Source organism: Gossypium raimondii, chromosome 4 (genome assembly GCF_025698545.1).
Source record: "Gossypium raimondii isolate GPD5lz chromosome 4, ASM2569854v1, whole genome shotgun sequence".
In the NCBI taxonomy this organism is placed as follows: domain Eukaryota; kingdom Viridiplantae; phylum Streptophyta; class Magnoliopsida; order Malvales; family Malvaceae; genus Gossypium; species Gossypium raimondii.
In genome coordinates, this window is record NC_068568.1 from 47,660,885 (window position 1) to 47,681,292 (window position 20,408).

At 34.1% G+C, this 20,408-nt stretch overlaps 1 protein-coding gene across 1 annotated transcript in view; it reads right to left on the minus strand.

Annotated features, from left to right (window-relative positions):
- LOC105779313 (uncharacterized) overlaps window positions 1-20,408 on the minus strand; it is a 42,079-nt gene that overhangs the window by 15,690 nt on the left and 5,981 nt on the right. Inside the window, exons 9-25 of the mRNA XM_012603064.2 lie at window positions 17,404-17,553; window positions 16,190-16,253; window positions 15,360-15,461; window positions 14,975-15,151; window positions 14,771-14,898; window positions 12,245-12,389; window positions 11,337-11,429; window positions 11,106-11,207; window positions 9,926-9,984; window positions 9,734-9,836; window positions 9,438-9,614; window positions 9,241-9,357; window positions 7,471-7,751; window positions 5,658-7,234; window positions 4,354-5,531; window positions 3,607-3,735; window positions 3,363-3,518 (exon numbers count right to left, since the gene is read on the minus strand). Of these exons, the coding sequence (XP_012458518.2) occupies window positions 3,363-3,518; window positions 3,607-3,735; window positions 4,354-5,531; window positions 5,658-7,234; window positions 7,471-7,751; window positions 9,241-9,357; window positions 9,438-9,614; window positions 9,734-9,836; window positions 9,926-9,984; window positions 11,106-11,207; window positions 11,337-11,429; window positions 12,245-12,389; window positions 14,771-14,898; window positions 14,975-15,151; window positions 15,360-15,461; window positions 16,190-16,253; window positions 17,404-17,553 (4,738 nt within the window). The remainder of the gene's footprint in view (window positions 1-3,362; window positions 3,519-3,606; window positions 3,736-4,353; window positions 5,532-5,657; window positions 7,235-7,470; window positions 7,752-9,240; window positions 9,358-9,437; window positions 9,615-9,733; window positions 9,837-9,925; window positions 9,985-11,105; window positions 11,208-11,336; window positions 11,430-12,244; window positions 12,390-14,770; window positions 14,899-14,974; window positions 15,152-15,359; window positions 15,462-16,189; window positions 16,254-17,403; window positions 17,554-20,408) is intronic.

Below are 20,408 nucleotides of genomic sequence, written 5' to 3' on the forward strand. Positions count from 1 at the left end.
TACTTTTCAGGATTTGGAATTTCAGTCCAATCAGTAGCAAAGTTTATTTCCCACCTTTGAGTTCACTGATGTGGACATCGACTTGCTGGTCTGACAATGGCATTGCTGACATTGCAAATAATGATAAATTTGTTCAGGCATCTGATGAAGTTGCATCTTTTTCTTATCAATGTGGCTTTCTTAATTCATTTCTCTATCAATCTCCCTAAACTCACACCCTCACTCTCTAAACAGAAGCTCCCAGCCAGCCGCAAAGAACTCAGATCCTAGTTATGCCCTGCTAGCTGCCTTCCACCATCACTAAATTATCTTAATATACCATTTGGTACCTAAGTTTGGCTTCAATTTTCAATGTGGTACCTATATTTTTGTTTGTCCCAATTAAGTACTTAAGTTTGGATTCTGATACAGGAATTGGTCCTCAAGGTTAACCGTGTTAAATGGTTAAATCTAAACCAATAGTCATGCAACACATGTATTTACATGTTATATTATTTTTTTAATTTCATTTTTATTTTATAATTAATTAAAGAAAATGTAATTACCCAAAAAATATTCTGCAAAAACTCTCATCCTCTCCATGTTTTAGTTCTCCATCTCTCCATCTTTTTGGCTCTCAACCCCAAAAATGAAACTGATGACCACATTGAAGCTTAGCCCACGACCAATGCCCATTTTCAGTAACCATTTCAAGGCAAATCGAGCAAGAAACCGAGCCGAAATGCTTTCCTCCATTTCCACAGCCAGCACCACCACCTCCACCGTCATCCACCACAACATCATCCCCACCATTACTCCCTAATCCCACAATTAAAACAGTTACAAAATTAAACTTCAAATTAACTCACCCAAAATATAAACCTAAATTAAAACTAAAATCAAGAAAAAAAAAAAAAGAAGCAAAAATGACTCATCTTCTTAAATTCTTCGTATTATCCAAAGAAGAAAGAATAATTAGAAATTTTTTTAATTTGAGTGAAAATGAGAAAATGGAAGTAAAAATTCTGCTTTTTTAACTCTTTTTAAGACCCTAATCATCTGCAAAAACCCATCTCTTCTATAGGATTCTCAACCCGTTTCATTTCATCTTCTCATACTTTTATTTCATCACCAACTTTTCTTCTTTTTCATTCTAGGTCTTGATGGAAGCTGAGGAATAATTGAAAGCCTGAGTTGAAAAAGAAGAGAACGAATAGCTTGGCCATGGAGATGGGGTTGAGAGTTGAAAAAGAAATGGACTAGAAGTGAGAAATGAGAGAGTTAGAAAGTGAAGGAAAGGAATGAAATCTATGAAATTTCAAGCGTTAGGAATGGTGAAAGAAAGGAATCGGCAGAATGAGTTAAGGAAATGTTTAAACTTTTTTGGGTTAATGAATTTGGTTTAATAATTTTAGTTTTTCATTAAATTTTTTTATTATGTAATATTAATGAAATTAAAAACAAAACATTAAAATAAATTCATTAAAAAACTAAAAATAATACTGGTATCACGTGTCCATTGATTCAGACTTAAACATTTAACACCATTAACTTTGGGAACCACCCTCAATAACAGAATCCGAACTTAGGTATTTAATTAGGACAAAAGGATTCAGGTATCACATTGAACATTAAAGCCAAACTCAAGTACTAAATGCTATATATTACTCGGATGCTATTCACATCCAACAGTTCAAACCTTCATAAAAAGCCTTTTTTTTTTCCTGCGAAATACCCTAAGAATAAGAATGACTAAAGCCATAAAACTAAGCTTAATCGACCACCAGCAGCCTCAATACTTTCATTTTCTTTCTTCATCGTTTCCTTCTCCACAATTGGTCAGTTTGGTTTCCTCCAAATCCTCTAGCCATCATCAAACTGTCAGTTGGCTTTGTTATTCGTTTTCTCTTATCTTTCTTTTATATTATTCTTCCTTTGTGGACTGAATATAAATATGTTAGCTTTGGTTATATCTGTCAGGTATCAATCCTCATATTCCTAGGGTTTATTTTAGTTCTTATTTTATAGTTTTTGTGTTCCCCTTTGAATCTTTATGGGTTCTTTTTCAGTGTTTTCTTTGGGAATTCTTTTTAAGTGTTCCACTTTTGAGTTTAAATTGTTAATGCTCTTCAAATCATTTTCATTAAAAAGATCTGATGACCCATTTTGGTTAACCACTAGCTATGATTTTTTGGTCAATTAAGTACTTGCTAATTAAGAATAATAAATAAAAGATGAATTAACTTCACTTTGACTGCTAAGAAAATTAATAGTTTTATCTAAGAAAAGAACAGTTTTTATGCTATTTATAACTTAATATTTGGGAAGAAGAAGACAGAAACAGTACAAAATGAAACGACTAACATACATTAAAAGAATTATCTTGTTGAGTGATCCAGAGTATGATAAATTAGGCCTTTGAGTTACCTGGCCCCAATGGATTTTTTAAGCTTTTAGATTCAAAACTAATTTTACTTCCATGTTAATATTTGATTGAAAACTATCAATTTTACATTTTTATTTAAAAAACTATTTTTGTGCCTACCATACCCGTGTAATTTCTAGAAATTTGCATGTGTTGTCATATCAATCTCATATCATATCTCTATCGTGTTTGTGTCCATTCTTCTTACTAGAACCAATCCAATATCACAACAAATGGCAACCAAAACAATAAGCAACAAAGAATTTAAAAGTTTTCAAAAAGTTTCAACTAAAATAGCAGTCTATGCCATCAGCCCCCTACCCCACCCCCCCAAAAAAAAAAAACGCAAGGCCACATGGATTTGGAAAACCCACACTTAAGAACCCCAAACCACCAGCAAATAAGCTCGCTACATATGCTAAGTCAATACCACATTATTGGGTCAACAATTATGTCAGCAGACTTCAAGAAGGAAAATCAACTCTATTATCCATCATTTCATTGGGCTAAAATTTCAAGTTCTGAAAGAGCTGATGTAGAATAATTCTCAAAATCATTGTAAGAGTAAATCTGCCATATGGCCTTAAGTATAAGGATCAATAATACAGCTTGACCAATAGATTACCATCATCTTTCTAATTTATTAAGAATTTAGATCATTAAGTAGTCTAATCACTCATGCACTGAGTTTCAATAATCAATATTAATGGTGAATTGAGTATAGGTATAACCGGATCCCATCATTTGTATCAAAAGGCTCTATTTTACCTCAGTTTCTCCTCTTCTAATTCCTCTGCTCCTACCCATTTTCCCTATGATATCTACCCTACCTTTACTTTCTCCCACTCTCTTCCACCCATCCCCTATTTCCCACCTTATTCAAGCACCTAAGTCACTTATCTGAAAGGTGATCACACAACTATCAAGAACATGAAAAGGAAAGAGTACAAACATGTACCTCAATTAGGGGTTCTGTAAAGTTGAAGTTAAGCTGTCCTGTTGAAATGAGATGCACATCCGTAATATTGGAGTTGTCTAGCAGAGCATTCAGGTCCTGTTTTCTAATTATCTCCATCTCAAACTTCCAGGGCTCAAGAAAAGGCTCCCAGAAGACCTACAACAAATCCAAGCAGTACACCAAGGAATATAAGTCATGGTAAAGATTAAAATACAATAGCAATACATATTATATGCCAATATACCTTGTGAACATTATTGTAATTCACTTGGAGATCACACGCAACTGCACCATTCATGCTGTTTCCAGTAAAATTAGCACGTAACAGGAAGTTTTTCAGAAGAATTTCTAAAAGAGGTCCACTACAACTCCACTGAAAAGATAGAACAGAACTTAATAAATGAAACGGTATGATGTGAGGAAGTCCACCAAATAAGATTTTTTTTTTTTTTTTTGAATAGATAACACACAGTAACTTTAATTAAACAGAGGAAAAAAAGAACAACAAAATTAAGGATGTTGAGATAACTGCCTAGTTGCAATACATAGTTTATCTCGACAGCTACAAATTTTGAGAAGCAGCCAAACAACCACACTATCTTTCATAAACTGTAATTGGAAAGCAGAATATCATGCCTTTCTCCCACATCACTTGTGGAGGAAGAGAGAGTATCAAAACTTAAAAATATAAGATTGACCCACACCATATGAAATCTTGATTTCCTACACATCATGCAAGCTCCATATATAGTAGGCAATTTTTTTATAGAATTGAGGCAAGTGAATTATTCCACAGTTAACAATTTGCAAATAATGAATAGCACGACACATGCAGATAAAGTGGTATACATGACAAGAAACAGTAATTAATGCTTCATCAGAAACCTTTTTCCAACAAAAGTATAATGCAGCATAAGCAATAACACCAATTAACTCTTCTCAAGCACTAGTTCAACATTTCAAGGTCAACTGCATAAAGTAGTAAAGTTACCCTTCCATCAGATACCATAAGAGATCCCTTCCTTAGCTGGATCTGGAACTCCATGCTTCCAAAGTCATACTGAGATCTTGATCCAGGAACATCAAACCTTACATCATGCAAGAAAAAAAATATTTGATGTGATAACCATACATCCAGCTGATCACATTGAATCTCCAGATTGACATGTACTGGCTTTTCCTCGATATTGCATATCTCAGTCTCCACATTAACTTGAAATATCTGGAAGAGAGGCCAATAATTGACATTATCATCGCCTTGGAAACCCACAGCACCACTTGTTTTTTCCAGAATACACTTGAACTTTGCATTTTTACCAGAAATAATTAGTTCACTACTTTTGCTGTGTGTCATAAATGTCAAAAGTTTACAAAGCTTCCCTTCAGTACCAGTAGATGAAACATTCTGCGAGCCCTTTTCAGCGAACACCAATTCAGTAAATTCTTCTCCAGCGACATGCATTGGAAAATAAAACATGATTCCAATATTTTCAGACCTCAGGACAACAACTGTTTCCTGCATGGTGCTAAGTGGCACACAAGTTGGGGCAGACATTTTATCAGAAATTTGAGGAACATGTTCTGGTACACTCATGGCTGAACTCCCGGGCAATGAATCTAATTTTGCAGTTGTGGTAAGTTTTTTCCCATAAGAATCAAACAGGTCAAGGATGTCAGTCCAGTCAGAAGAATGTAGCCAGATATTAAGGGAAGGAAGACAAACAGAGAACTCATTTTGACATGGATTAGATTTTGAGAAAGAAAGATCAAAAACTGATGAGGTTGAGCAAGCATCAGAACAGCGTGCTAGTATAACCAAATTTGGAAGTGACAATAATTCTAAAGAGTAAAAACTTAAATCCAAGTTCATATGTGTCTCATTTGTCAGAGACATGGAGCAAATAAAGCTCATTTCAGCTTTAGAAACTGGCTCAAGTAAGTCTTTCCCCAACCGATTCAATTGTATCAAGAGTGATTCAACATAACATCTGACTTCGATCAAGGTCATGGAAGAATCTACAACTGATACTTCCTTATTTTCCTTTTGCAACCTCCTTGACTGTAGAAACTGTAAAACATCAGAAGTGTAACTTTTTGATTCATCATGAACAATGGAAAACCGGTCGATGATTTCCAGTAACACTTCAAATCCACCAATGAAATAAAAATCTGTCAAAAGGACCAAGAATAGAAATGAATCAAGCAATACTATAGAACAATGTAGTAATACCAAATAGAAAAAGTGACGAGTATTATTCATATTTAAAGTTTCCAAGAGGTATTAACTGATCTTACCATCAATATAAACTTGACAAACACCAACCCTTGACATGATACATGTGTAATCAGAAGATTTTTCGGAAAGGAATTCCAATTCACTAGGTATTCTGATCCAAAAATCAGCACTGAATGGTGCCACCAAAGGGAAATTTCTCGGTTTAGTACCTGGAATAAACGTTATGCAATCATCCTTGAACAACAACAATGATAGAGACAAATCTCGTCCAAAAATATTCAGACAATTATTCGATCTTGCAACTTTATTTTCTGGAACCACACATTCAGGAGGAATGTCCTTCAGTACATCGCTCAAAACACAATGGTTTGTAAAACTACCATACAACTGCTGAATATCTGTCTTCAGAAACCGTTGGTCATCACTTTCTATGGGAAAAATTAAAGAGGATTCCAGAACCTCAAATTTACAAATGATAGCAATCTCACTTTGGTTCTCCATATGCTCAATACTTTTGCTTGTAGACTGCATACTTGGATTTGATCTCCAATCATCCAGTGAAAAATAACCAATTATGATGGCTATGTAATGGAATGGTAGAACCCAACAAGTATGCTGAATTCCAATACTAAATTCAAACTGCGAACTTAGTGATCCAAAATTCCTTTTCTTCATACATATATTTAAGATTGGGGAAAGGTTCGGTAATGATGGACCCCACAAAAAGTCGTGGAAATTACTGGTCCACCACGATGATGTGAGAATCGCCCCCTCAGAAGAAGAGACCAGATCCATACAATCATCACAAATGCTAACCGAAGATTTGGAGGTTGGCAGAGTTATTGTTCCAACAATACAAGATGAATCATGGAAATGCAGTTTAACACCTGAGAGATTGATGTCAATAGCATATAGACTTGCTTCAGGAGAACTCCCTGACACAGGAAATGCAACCATACCCACTTTGGATTTTAGTGGTGAGGAATGAAAAGGGTTAAATCCCTTCTCTGAACTGCAACTTGGACTTCTCAACTTGTTATCTCTTAAACTGAATGACTTCTGCCAATCAGGAACGGGAAAACGAAGTGAACTCCCTAGACTACCTACGGAACCTGAATTATGCATTGTAACAAAAGGAAAACAATCCAAAGATAAGCTTGCGTAATCAGATGATCCTATTCCAGAGTAATTTGAGAAATCAAAGCCTCTGAACTGAAAACCTGGCATATTTTTTGTACTTTTATCTTCAAAAGCGGGGCCCACAGCATTCTCTGCTCCAATAAATGCAGTAGATGAACATATTCTATCATAAAACCCAACCAATAATCCAATTATATATGGATAGAAATGGAGGTCAGCATCATTCAAGTATAATGTGAACTTGTGACTTGTGAAATCTATACTTGCAATAGCTTCATAATATAAAACAAAACAAGCCTCAGCAGTTTTATTTTCGTCAAAAGGGTCACTTGCATCACCAAGTGTATTAGCCATACCATCCTGATTTGCAGTATTTGAGGGATATAGATCTCCAAATGAGCATAAAACATGGTTATTCTTTTCACCATTCGTATGTGCAGTAACCTCTATTGCTTTCAAAGAGACTTGGCAGGTCTCATACTCTATGAGAGAATACCTGCAATTGTAAAAAAGTTTAATACAAAGCATATGCACCTACCTAGCATTCAGTAAAGAAAATATTCAAATAACATTCATTGCTAATTACTTTATTAACAAACCTCTCAAAAAAACTATTGATATGACCCACGTATACAATTTGCAAAGAACCTCTGGCTTAATCTCAGTTATATCCACATGAGAAAAAAATAAATCTACATATTTTAATAAGAAACTTAACAGTCAGGAACATACCACACATCTAGAGTTTTTAGAGCAAGCATGATGGAAGAGCTATGTTCTCCATCATTAGCAAGATCAAGAAGTAACTTTGCAGAATTGATGCTTGCAGTTAGAGTCAAACCAAAAGGACGATCCCCTAGGTGACTTGATGCAGAATGGAGTGAATCAGGGTTTCTCAGCACAACAGGTTCAGATCTTGAACATTGTGCATTAAGAAGAACCATCAGTGCAACAACTGACTCATATATTGATAGAGAAAAGTTTGCATCAAGCGATGGTACAGTAACATAAACCTGCAATCAAGAAAGCCACTCAGAAGGAAAATCCTAGAAGTACACATCTCACTTACACATTCAAATCCAACTAAAAGAACCAAAAACTTAAAAACTCCCAGGTACAGAACTTTTGCTATATAGGTTCCTCAAGTGACTTCAAATGGCACAGTTGCAAAAAGAAAGGGAGAAGGGAGAAAAACCAAAAAAGAGCAATACAACCCATAAAATCTGTTCATATCCAAGCCTTACGGTCAGTTGCATCTCGGTACAAATTATTCAGAGAGGCCCACAGCAAATGTAGTTACTAGGGAACTGTTCAATGAGGTATGGGGAATTGGGGGAAAGAATGAGATTCTCAAGAAATATAGGGAGGTTAAAGTTCAGAGATTCAGAGATGTTCATAAGAATAGACACATGAGCAGTTATTAATTTACACATCCTTTAAAGATGAAGGAAGCACTTATAGACAAACACCAACTAATTCAAACATCATATAGAAAAAATTTAGAATAAAAACCAATTCTGACAGAATTCTCTTTCCCCTTTTTATTTGGGCTTCCCCACATAATAAAACTAGAGAGAAATAAGGACTTAATTCAGACGATAATAAAGAGTTTCATCGGCACTGAGAAACAAGATTTCAGACAAGAAAAAATATGTTATGAATTTCAACATTTCAGAAGAAAAAGAAGAAGAGAACTTAAAACCAAGAGTATTGTGAATATTTGTTTTAGAGCTTGTATGTATTTTGTTAGGCACATTTCCATTTTACAGGTTAACACATTACAGTCACCATTGTTAGTTTTTCATGTTTCATAAGATTTGTAGTTATCTTGTTGGATAAAGACTACGATTTTGGACATGATTTGGATGAAAAGTAGCTTAGAAGCCACCTAAAAATATATGAAGCCTTTGGCTAAAATGTATCCAGTTAAAAGTTAAAAAGAGCTTGTTCTTGAACAAGTTTCTTTTTTCCTGCTAGTTTTTTCTCCATTTCCTTCCTTCTCTCAATCCCAAAATATTTCCATGAAACTAGAGACCCAAAAGGCTATCAGAATAATATCTTCACCCTCTTCAAAATGTCACCACACAAGACAAATATAAAGACACAATAAGTTCCTTACCATCCCCAGTTAAAGTAAGAGATGTCATATTAGTGCAGCAAAAAGGGATTTCATCTGAAGAAACAACCAAAAGTTTCCTCTGAAATCACTTAAAAATTTAGTTATACCTAGCTGAATCTAGGCATTGACCTAAACTATAATTTACAAACAAAGGAAAAAAAAATTGAGGTCAATAGAGGGAAGAGAATGGAGAAAGAGGAACTCCAGAGTCCATAAGCAAGCATACAATAAGGAATGTTCAGTTTCAGAATCATCAAAAGTGCAACAAGGAAAAAAAGGAGACAATAGAATCAAGCATACTTTCAGCATTTCCAATGGTTAAAATAAAAGTACCTTGTCTTAGTACTAGATAAATATAAATCTAAAAGATTCAATCTAATTACCTCCAATTGTTTCAGTCTTGATTCATCAGGAATAATGCAAGATGCAAAAGTAATACAGGCACAAAACTTTTTCACAATTGAGATAGTGAGGGGATAATTAGTCTTCACCAACTTCACCTGCTCACATAAGTTGCTATCATCAGAATTCAGAATAGTGAAAATAAAACAGAATATCTAACAAGAACAATGTACCTGACCTCAAAATCAACTAGTTTGATGTCAAAGTGATTATAAAGATCTTGTAGCTGAAAACCCGTTAACCAATCAGAGATTGATGCAGAATGAACTAAGTTCTTCCGGATAAATGATTGTCCATCAATACTTGAACTGAGCTCCGTTTTCGATGCAAAAACAAGAGATCCCAAGTCAAGAACCTGTGCACACAATTGATGTACAAAACTACACGTAAATAAAGCATAATACAAAATTTTAACTTTAATGAGCAAGAGGAACAATATGAATATCCAAATAATGCAGTAAACAATGCAATTACCATGTTAAACTCTTCAGAAACTGCATTTCCCGAGGGAAAATTTATTGTGATGTTGCTGATATTAACATCCCATGCCACCTTCTTATGACTCGACAGGATGCATCTGCAAAATATTATTATTTGTGCATCTACAATACGGAATATTTGAAAACATATAAAATTTTAACCAACATTAACACCAAAAGCACTTACTCAGCTTTTGCTAGCAATCGAGATTTAACATCTTCAATCCCATTAAGCGAAGATAAAACCTGCACTAGGTTAAATGCTTAGCATTACTTAAATGCAACCATGCATAAAGACATAGAAAGATGTTATTTTAATTATTCTATGGTTGAAGAACTGAAGGAATACCGCCACTACGAAATAAGAAGACAACCAAAATGGTAAGTTCATGCATTGGACTCTTTAACATTGAAATGTTGTTGGATAAACAATATTTAAGCATCCATCAACAGGGAAGTAACATCAATAGTTGCAAACTTGATCTCTTATTTGATCAAAACCAAAACCATAGTTACCAGTAACATGGAACAGGTCTGGGGAAAGTATACACGACTTAATTATTTTATGGCACAATGGGTTTAGTCTCCATTGGTCCATTATAGTGAGTTGCAGTACCATATAAAACATTATTAAATCAAATGGTTTTGTTTTACATTGAAAGGGATACCAATTTGCATCCCCCCATCAAAGACGGTACCTAATAAAAACCTTCCCAGATCATTCATCAAGTTTATTCTTTTGTTTGGTCACTAGCAGGCAGTGGAGGCAGCATTGCAAAAAGCCAATACAAGCCAACTTTTGACAAACCATATAACTAGATATTGTGCTTCTTATATACCAAAAAAATTCCCCTATTTCTACTGCATAAAAAAGGACTAGAACAACAACAAATTTTTAATGCACACCAAAATTCTATAAAGGAAGCCCCAAATATATTATTTTGATTTCTAAAAAAATTAAAATTATTTCATAACCTATATTCAATTTATGGTGAATCTGTAAAATTGGAATAAAATCCAAAAGTAAGATGAAACATATTATACTTTACTGCATTATCAGTTTTGTTGGCCACTTTAAATGAGATTTCGAAGAAATCAAAGTCTAAGACTGTCTTGTTCACATGAGCAAAGAGCTTTATAGATTAGAAGTCTAAAAAACCCAGAAGTACCTAAGGCAACATAGCAAAATAATACAACTGGAAACATAATGGAAAAATAAAAAGAACAGAAAAGAATGGTAATAACTGCACTAGACATCTGCAGGAATTGAAAATGTTTGAACAAGATTGATGCATGCTTAATCTGCCAACATAAGAACTGTGACTGTAACTGTTAGAGGTCGCAAGATTAATATAAATACATCTTACCCTTTCATGCTGAAATTCAAAGTATTTGATAACAGAGAAAAATTCAATTAAATCCCAGAAAAAAGTTGTTTCATAAGCAACTTCAAGCGACTGAAGCATGACCTGAGCACAAAAGAAAAAAAAAATAAGACTTGTAAAAATAAAAAGAGCATTAAAAAAATATCTTAAACAAGGTTTAAACAATCAAGTAGAAAAGGCTTTCCAAATAGCACCAAAAGGGCATAAAATTACATTCACTGACAATTCAGCATCTCGCCTCTGATACAAGTCTACTTGAACTCTGTAAGAGGGCAGATCTTCCCCAACATTTTTCTCCATACAGGACTGAAAACAAACAAATTAAGAAAAAAACATAAGATAGATACAAAAGAACCTCTAAAATATTGTCATCATAGAACAGAATTACCTTGCAGCATCTGAAAACAAAATCCCAATAAGTGTTCCATTCACACTATTTTATAACTTGCATGAGGCTTCCCTAATGTTAGCAATGGCATTTTAAATAGGTTTCTCTTAAGAAGTGCTTTTGGGACATGGAAATTCGGATATTTTAGAGGAGATTTTTTTCCTTGGAGGGAGGGAGGTATAAAACCGATAGGCTTGGGTTCATAATGTCATGCAGATGAGTAATGTTTGTAGTTAAATTAGGAAGTCCTAGTCCCTCTAACTTAATTTTAATGAGTTTAATATCGCACGCATATTGAAATTTATATATAATGTTATCATCTTTCCCTTAATGGTGTTAATAGAAGTGCAGGGATTAAATTAACACTGGAATAGAAAGCTAAAACTAACAGAAGGACCAAATTCATACTCCAACCAATGTCTAAATTGCAGATTCTGCCACCTAAAATCCTACTATCAATTCATCACATCTCATAGAAAGAAGGCAACTCAAAACTAGATAAACCCTGGCAGCAAATTTAGTTAAGCTTTTGCTAATAATTCGCAAAATTACCATGATATAGAAGAACATTTAGAAGCTTCACTAACTGCACAAATAGGTTTCTTACATTTATATGATACGTTAACCCAACTCCAGACACCTAGGGACTTCCTTTTAACTAAATACATTCACCATTTTAATCCAGCAAATTAGTGGAAGAGCTGAACTGGTATGTAACCATAGAAACACCTACCATTAGTCGAATCACTTGCTCATTGCCTGCATTAACCATCTCTCCTGACTTAACAAAAGCAATCACATTTACCAATTCTTCCTGAAGGTTGCACTTCATAACTGCACCATGGAGATTCAACCTAGCAATATCTTGACACAAATTCCTACAAAAGCAAAGCAACCTAGTTAACGTTTAACTATATGGACCAAAAAGTACTAATGATATTAATAAAAAAACATGCCCAAAACCACTACTTGCTTCAAAGATTAGTGGACAATGTAAACTACAAGTAATGCAACGTCAAAAGAAGCAATTAATAATATAAGTGAAAAAATATGGCAATAGCAGGGTATGGAAATTTTGATAGCTGAAAGTAGCACCATGTTTCCTGCAATTCTAGTGAAACTATTGCATTAGGTAGTATGCACATCAAAGCATGTTTCCTTTCAATGATAAAAGCAGCAAAATACAGTAGCAAAAAGGTCATTGCCCACTCACATTTCTACCAAGGCACAGTCCTAGCAGAGACGGCATGGACAAAGTTTCAAGTATTTTATATTTTTTACATGTTGCTTCTTTAAACAATTGTAATAGTAGTTTTTTATTTTGAAATATTAATCTCTCAACCACCTGATTCAGTAGGTCTTCTTCATAAGTTTTCTTAAGTTCCATGGGTTTTGCATGTTCTTGTTCCTCAATGATGCACATAAGCTTGTGTTAAGGTCAAGGATTATGGATCAAATCATCGGACTGTTCACGAAAAAATTTCACTTCAATTAAGGGAGCCTTCCCCTTGCTGCGACTTCTACCATGAGAATAACGTATGGAACTCGTTGAAGGGAGCTCCTAACCTTAGAACTAGTCAAATGGAGCTCCTAACCTTAGACTCATTAGAAAGAGAGTCATAAACCTCTATAAATTAGAATAATTTCTGTCCTATTTTATTACTAAGAATTGTCCCCTTAAATAGAGGTTACATAGGGTTTTATTCTTGTAAACTAAGAAACTAAAGTTTACTTGAAGAATAAGAAACTATAGTTAAGGAAACCAAAACCAAGTACTTTTATTTGCAATAAAATACTTTTTTTTAGACAACATCATCAAGATCCTTTATCTCCAACAAAAATATTTTTTTACATTGGTGCTTGAATGAGTATGGTTCATCACAATTGTAGCACAAACCCTTGTCTCTTTGTTTCGCCATCTCTGCACGAGTCAACCTTTTAACAGAAGAGTGATCGCACTACCTACACTTGAAACTATTTCCATCACCTTGTCATTCTCAGAGTTGTTTTTAGCAACAAAAAGGGGAACTGTCACTACCATGTTGGTGCCTTTAGTACTCAAGAATGAAATGGGGTTACACTAACTATCAAATGTAGCTCAAGAATATACTCTATGACAACATTCTGATTCTTTGACACAAGTCACATCTATGTTAAAAAAAGTCACTAATTAGGGCTCTTTAATTAAGGCTTAGATTACACTTCTATTTCTTTTCTTAGGTTTCTTGAATATGCTTTTATTTCAATTGATTCGTTTTATTTTTAAGAATAGATTTCCTTTTTTATGTGATAAGACTGGTCCTTATTTAATGGGATGTAACAATTTGGTATCAAGAGCCAACAATCCTCACCAATGACAAAATAGTGGTTGGCAGAGTGGCGAGCAGAAACATGCAAGAAGCTCGAGCATATACAAAGATGGAATATATTATTGATCAGATGTTTGATTATTGCAACATGTTGATGAAATTTTTACTGAAACCAAAACCCAAGTGTTTTACCAAATGTGTGAAGGAATAGATAACTAATTTCTGGTAAAAAGGTCAATAACACTATGATAGATGAACAAGACCGAACCATGGCAACCTCTGCCAATCTCTCTTTCTCATCCTATGCATCAAATCCTCCTAAACTCATCTCAACAAAACCATGGCAACCTCTATCAAATCTGTGCTAGGAAAGGCCATTAATTTGGGTTCTTTGATTATGGCTTAGATAACGCTTTTATTTCTTTCCTTGGATTTTTGCAATTATGTTTTCATTTTGAAGCTTTGAAGTGCATAAATAGGACACCATGTTCTCTAAAAGAAAGAGCCTTATACTATATATCATAAATTTCACTCCCATTCTTAGCAAATGCAACTTAAATAACAACAGGTTTCTTAAGTGATATTAACAATATTCAAATTAAGGCTATAATGGACAAATTATAAGATCAGATCATTAATTATGAAGAACTCAGAAGTTACTAGCAACACATCCTCGCCCAATCCAAAGTTAAGATACTTCAAAGCATGAAGTTTTGTTTAAGATTTCAGCCTGGATCTTCACAAACAGAAATTGTTATAGTGTCATATGAAGCTAAAGTGCCATACAAATGTACAAGTTTTAATATGGAGAAAGGAATTAACACCAAATTCTTGTGATTACAATATATGATGTAATATATACAACAATTAACATCAATATATTTTCATGCTAAACTGAAATCAGTAATATATTTTTAACTCAAAAAAGGCTCAAAGGTAAGCTAACATACATGCTCCATATTGTTGCAGAAATTTCATTTATGCTGAACTCGATTGCCCTTGAGTAAATCTTATCATTTGTATCGGCGTCTATTCCAGACAAAACTGGAGGATAGAACTTAGTTGCCTCGTATATATCCTGTGAAAAAGAGGGGAAGCCATAAGCTGTCTGATCTAAAGCATTTTCAATGAACTACAGCTTGGATAAGAAGTACCTGCACATCTTCATCAGAAACAACACCAGAGAACTGACTAGAGTCATCTGTTCCTCCAGCACCAAGCATACCTCGGGACAACCAATTCAACCATCCTCGAGACTTGCCAGATGACTGACCATCTAGTCTTGACTTCTCAACAGAAAAAATGGCTGTTGACGACTTCAATAAAACTTCCTGCCCACCAATATAAATATATATTGACAAAGTGGGAAAAAAACTGTGAGTAAATATATGAAAATTCATAGAACCATGTCAAGTCATGATCAACACATTAAACAGAGTAGAAATATAAACCAAAACTACTAACCATGAGATCTAAGAGGTATTAAATATAGCAACCATTCTGATATAATTGTAAAGCAGTGCATCAGAATATTCATACCTGCAGTTCATGTTCCGCAGCTGATCTATAACTTAAAATATCATCAATATCAGATTCTTTCTCCATTTGCTCCAAGTCCCGAATTAAAGATTCATCAATCGGCTGGTAACAAATTGGAAAATGTTTTTATGCCAAGAACAGGTGAGTGATTGAGCTACTTTTGAATTGCATAACAATAAATGGAAGTCCATGTGCAAGAACAAAAAAGAAAATTAGGAGGGGAAAAAAACTAAAAGCTTTGAGGTAACGGAACAAAGAGAAATTTGGACATTTCAAATGGTTTTGTTTGTGACTAAAAGATAATGACGACAAGATATTTTAGAAACAGAATTAGTTCCGCCTCTCTTACCCCAATATTGAGAAAATCAGATTTGAGGAGAAGGGAAACTGAGAGGAGCTTTGTACCCCTCTCATTCCATTATTTTAATTGAAAAGGTAGGCAAATGAGGAAAGGGTTTCCCTCTTTCCTAGTGTTCCTTCCCCTCAATCCAAAAATTAGTGTTAGTATTGAGACCATTTTGAATATTGTGAACATTTTGACAAATTGCAAGGACTGCTGAAGTACTACAACCACAAATGAACCATCACATATATACATAAACTACAAGTTCAACCTAATAGGACCCAAAGGACATTATTGGAGAGGGAAAAAAGGAAAGGCCAAGAAATACTAAAGTATAACCTATTATGAGCCAAAAAGCGTCTCCCTGAAACTGGTATCAACTACTGAATAATTCAACAACCAAACTAAAAAGAGGTCAGGATGAGAGCTATTGCTGTTTTATGTATTTGTGCATATACAAGGCAACTAAGATAGAAGAGTAGTTTACCTGGTCTTGTCGAAGAAGCTCTAATTTGGTCTTGTATAAATTAACATACTTTCTGCGATTACTCCTGTGATCACAAAAGAATGTCTTATTCATTTAACATGTCAAAACAAGTAAGAAAAGGGATACAAATGCCAAATATTTTCCTCCCAACAAACAACAAGAAAAATCTATAATTTAGCTCATATTTGAAGTCAATGTCTATAATTTTAGGAAAATCACACATCCTTTTCTGATTTGACAATAAACTTGACCACACATGACAATCAAATCCTTTTGATAGTTCCTCTCTACAGTTAAATAGCAACTGCCACCTGGACAAGTCAACCATCTATGAACTGAATAAAATTTATCACTAAAACCCAAAATAAAATGCAGAAGCCAAAATAACTAAAAGATGGCATAAAAGCAGTAACCTTTTTCTTTGATTTCCAACCAGCATTTACAATGTTAAAAGTATAATTTGCTTCAAGACCTCATATAATAGACTACACCGCCATCATCCATCCATTTGAAATCAAAACCCAACACCCCATATTAATCAGATGAAATCAACATATAATTGGAGACGGAAGATAAAGAAAATTTCATTTGTATTAATTCAATTTTCGGCAACTAACAAAGAACACACAAGAATAGAGACATAAGCTCCTAGTGACTTTATACTTCCAGCTTACATTGGTAGACTAGCAACACCGGACAGGCATGGCATGTAAAATTCTCTAGAACTAGAATGTGACACAAGAGTCTGATTGTTATATACTTATAATATGGTTACTTCAACATTAGAATCAAAACCACATGGACATTTTAGTTATGCAGCCAAACTTCAAGGCAATTTGTGTAATTTTCCAAAAAGTTGTCAGAATCATATCAAGCAAAAAGTGGAAATAAAAATTTCTTTAAAACAAGATCAATCAATTTTATATTAATAACGTAAAAAATAATAATAATAATAACATTCTAACAGGGGAAAAGCTTTCCAACTTCTTGTGTCTAAAGCTCTATATTTGATCTGAGAATTATTAGTCCCATTAACTTTAAAGGAAAACTACATATCCACAGGAGCAAGCTCAATGCTAATGCATGATAACCATTAGGCTATTAATCACACAGGGAAAGGAAAGGCAACATCAGAACCATTTCTAATTAATTCCTACTTCAGCGTATAGGATGAAGACAGCAAAAAGGTAGCATTATGGTTGAAACAAACTTACAATCGCTGTCCAAGATATCTCCAAGAAGTCTTCTTTAATTTCTCACGAACATCTGATAAAATAGATTCTTGAGCATAGTGCCACCATAATCTTTGCCAACCATCTTCTTTTCTCGACAAAGGAGAAGACCAAGGACGATAACGTCCATACCTAAGTCAATAACAAGAGATAAAATTTTTAAGAAAACAAAAGTAACAAATAACGACGACACCACCACCACCAACACCAACAGAAGATTACTTGAGCTCTAGATGCTATGAATAAGAGAGCAAGTCAAGACAGAACCTTCCACTGAGAGATATATTAATGATTTGCTAGCTCTACAAATATAACACGCATGCAACAAAACCCCATCAAAAGTAAAAGGAGAAAAAAGACCAAAAGGCTGAGAAAAGATAACGCTAGGCAACTGAGAAACTGATTCGAGGCAAGAAAGTTACAAGAATTTATTCAATTACATGGTTTAACATTATGAATGTTATTCAAATGTATATCATTTAGCATTAAACCTCAAATTCTGCATTTATTATGGTATATAGGGTTATTAGAACTGAGGTTGCTTATTTTTTATAGCTATGGATCAAAAAGCAGTGAAATTCCATCTGAGCTTGTTATTTGCCTCTTCTTTCTATCCCTCCAACCAAGCAATTTCGTCTCCTCTTCTACTTAAAATTGCTTTGGTCCCAAATTTTGTGTTTTGCTTTGCCAAATCATACTTAGTCACATTCATTAAAGTTATTCGATTAAAAAAAATGCAACAACATTTTTAAAAGTAGAAGCACCCCATCAAAAAGAAGGAAAAAGCTAATCGATCTATCCAATCATCAAGAAACCATAAAAGCTACAAGTAGCATCAAATCCTCAATAGATAACACATAGAGGTAAACCAAAAATTACTTCATCGAAGTCATAACAAGTCCGGCTGCTAGGCTCTTTCATTATGGCAAGCCAAAGAGTTTGGAAATAAGGCTCTTATGATTTTGACACAAGAATTAAATAGGTCTACATAATCAATTACTACAAACTAACCCCAATTATTATGTGCCATTGAAAATGATAACAAACATTGAATTAAATTTTAGATGGAGAACGAAAATAATCCTTCCAAACAAAGAGTGAAATGCAAAAGAATAAAAAAAATAGTTATCAATAGATTAAAGCCTAAGTGTAGATTTAAAATTCCAAAAACCAAGATCCTCAATTTTTATCAAAAGTGGCTGAAATTGTAGGCCAACAATTTAAATTTAGACTTAACCTTTAGTTAGCCAAACCTAACATAAAAGGTTTGTTAAAAAGCCTTAAGCATACATCAAAATTCTAGAACCTTAGCTAATATTTGGCATGCAAAAAGCTAGGCACTTTCCTCAAAATTAAAATAGGAGTAAGGAGATTGTATGTGTGGTTAGGCTCATTCTAGGAAAAACAACTTATCATGATCATCTCCTCCCCTTCAAATGATGGAATATAGAGCTGGAAAAAAGTATTCAAGCATGACAACACCGTCCTGCCCAACCTAACCAAAACCCGACCAAACTCAATTTGAGAAAAGTATACAGCCCAAACAGAAAACATCCAAATCCACGTAAGCCTAAATCGAAACTAGTTCGTACTTGAATGATCCAAAAGACAAACCTGAAATAATTTTCATGACTCTAAAACTCAACAAAATGGACCATAAGTGACCTAAAACTAAATAATCAGAGCACCTAACTAAATGACACAGTCCCGAAACGACCAAAATTCTCTTTGATCAGAAATGTCTCAACATGCCCGATTGCCACCTCCAATGGAATGTGATTCCCCAAGGGAGTTGGTAAAGTTACTTTCTCCTGTCCAGGTAAAGTGAAGGCTGTTTATTGTGACAAAATTGCCATTCAAGCTACCTCCCTATCCGACCTTGCCCCCACCCTTTTCTTCACATCTTTTAATTCACACCTACAACCACAATCATATACCTATACTCACCATCTGCAGTTCTTTTTCTGTCAGAAAATGCAGACCATGTCAAAAACCTGCGTCAAGACCAAATAAATCTTCATTCTCTGAAATCCTGACTTGCTTTGGCATGGGGTTTAGAGCTTTCATTGAATTTTATAAAGGTTCATGCAGCTTTGAGGTTTTGCTTGGTTAGCATGCTCAAGGCAGTATTGTAATTGGTATTAGTAGCTCCTTCCTTTGGCCAGAATTGCAGCACCATGAAACTTCTTTTTGCCTAGAAAATTCTAGTAAATTTTCCCAGCAAGAAAGAAAAAAAGAAAGAAATAAATAATATGGATTTTTTCAGATTTTTTGGCCACTCTACTCCAATCAATTTATATTTTCAAAATTAAAAGAATAGCTAAATTATGTAAAAATAGGAATCTAGTAATTTTTAGCGCATAATAATCTTAATGTCCATTTACAAATAACTTTTTACCATGAGATTTTCTCCAAAAAACAATTATCATTAACAATTGATCACAAAGTTGATATATTTTCTTAAGAGGATGCCTATAATTTAAGATGTGTAGTTTATTCTCATTTGAATGGGTAGAGGTAGTTTAAAACTTTCTTAGAACTTTGCTAGTAAAGCACCTAATCAACTAGACATGCCAGTCTGACCTTCCCAAGATCTTAATCAATACTTTCTCGTGCCTATGATACATAGTAATGTTATCTTTCCAACAATTTAATACCAATCAATCGCATCACCCTCAAACCAAAATAAGGGAAGGTACCAAATGGCCACTTAATTCCATACAAAAAAAGGTGCTCTAGGACCTTTAATTGGTTTCTATCTCGAAGTTTGGATAGAGGAGCATCAACTGCCAAAAATTAAAAAAATATATCTTCTCAAATGGATATTACCTAAAGCAAGTATTGACTCTTTTCTATTGATAATTACTATTCTGCCAAAAAGATATTCCCAAAAACATATACAGCAAGTAAATAAAGGCAAGTTGAAAATTGCCAAGAAGCACTTAACAAAACTAGAAAAAATTCCAGGCAACATTGTGCAAAACAAG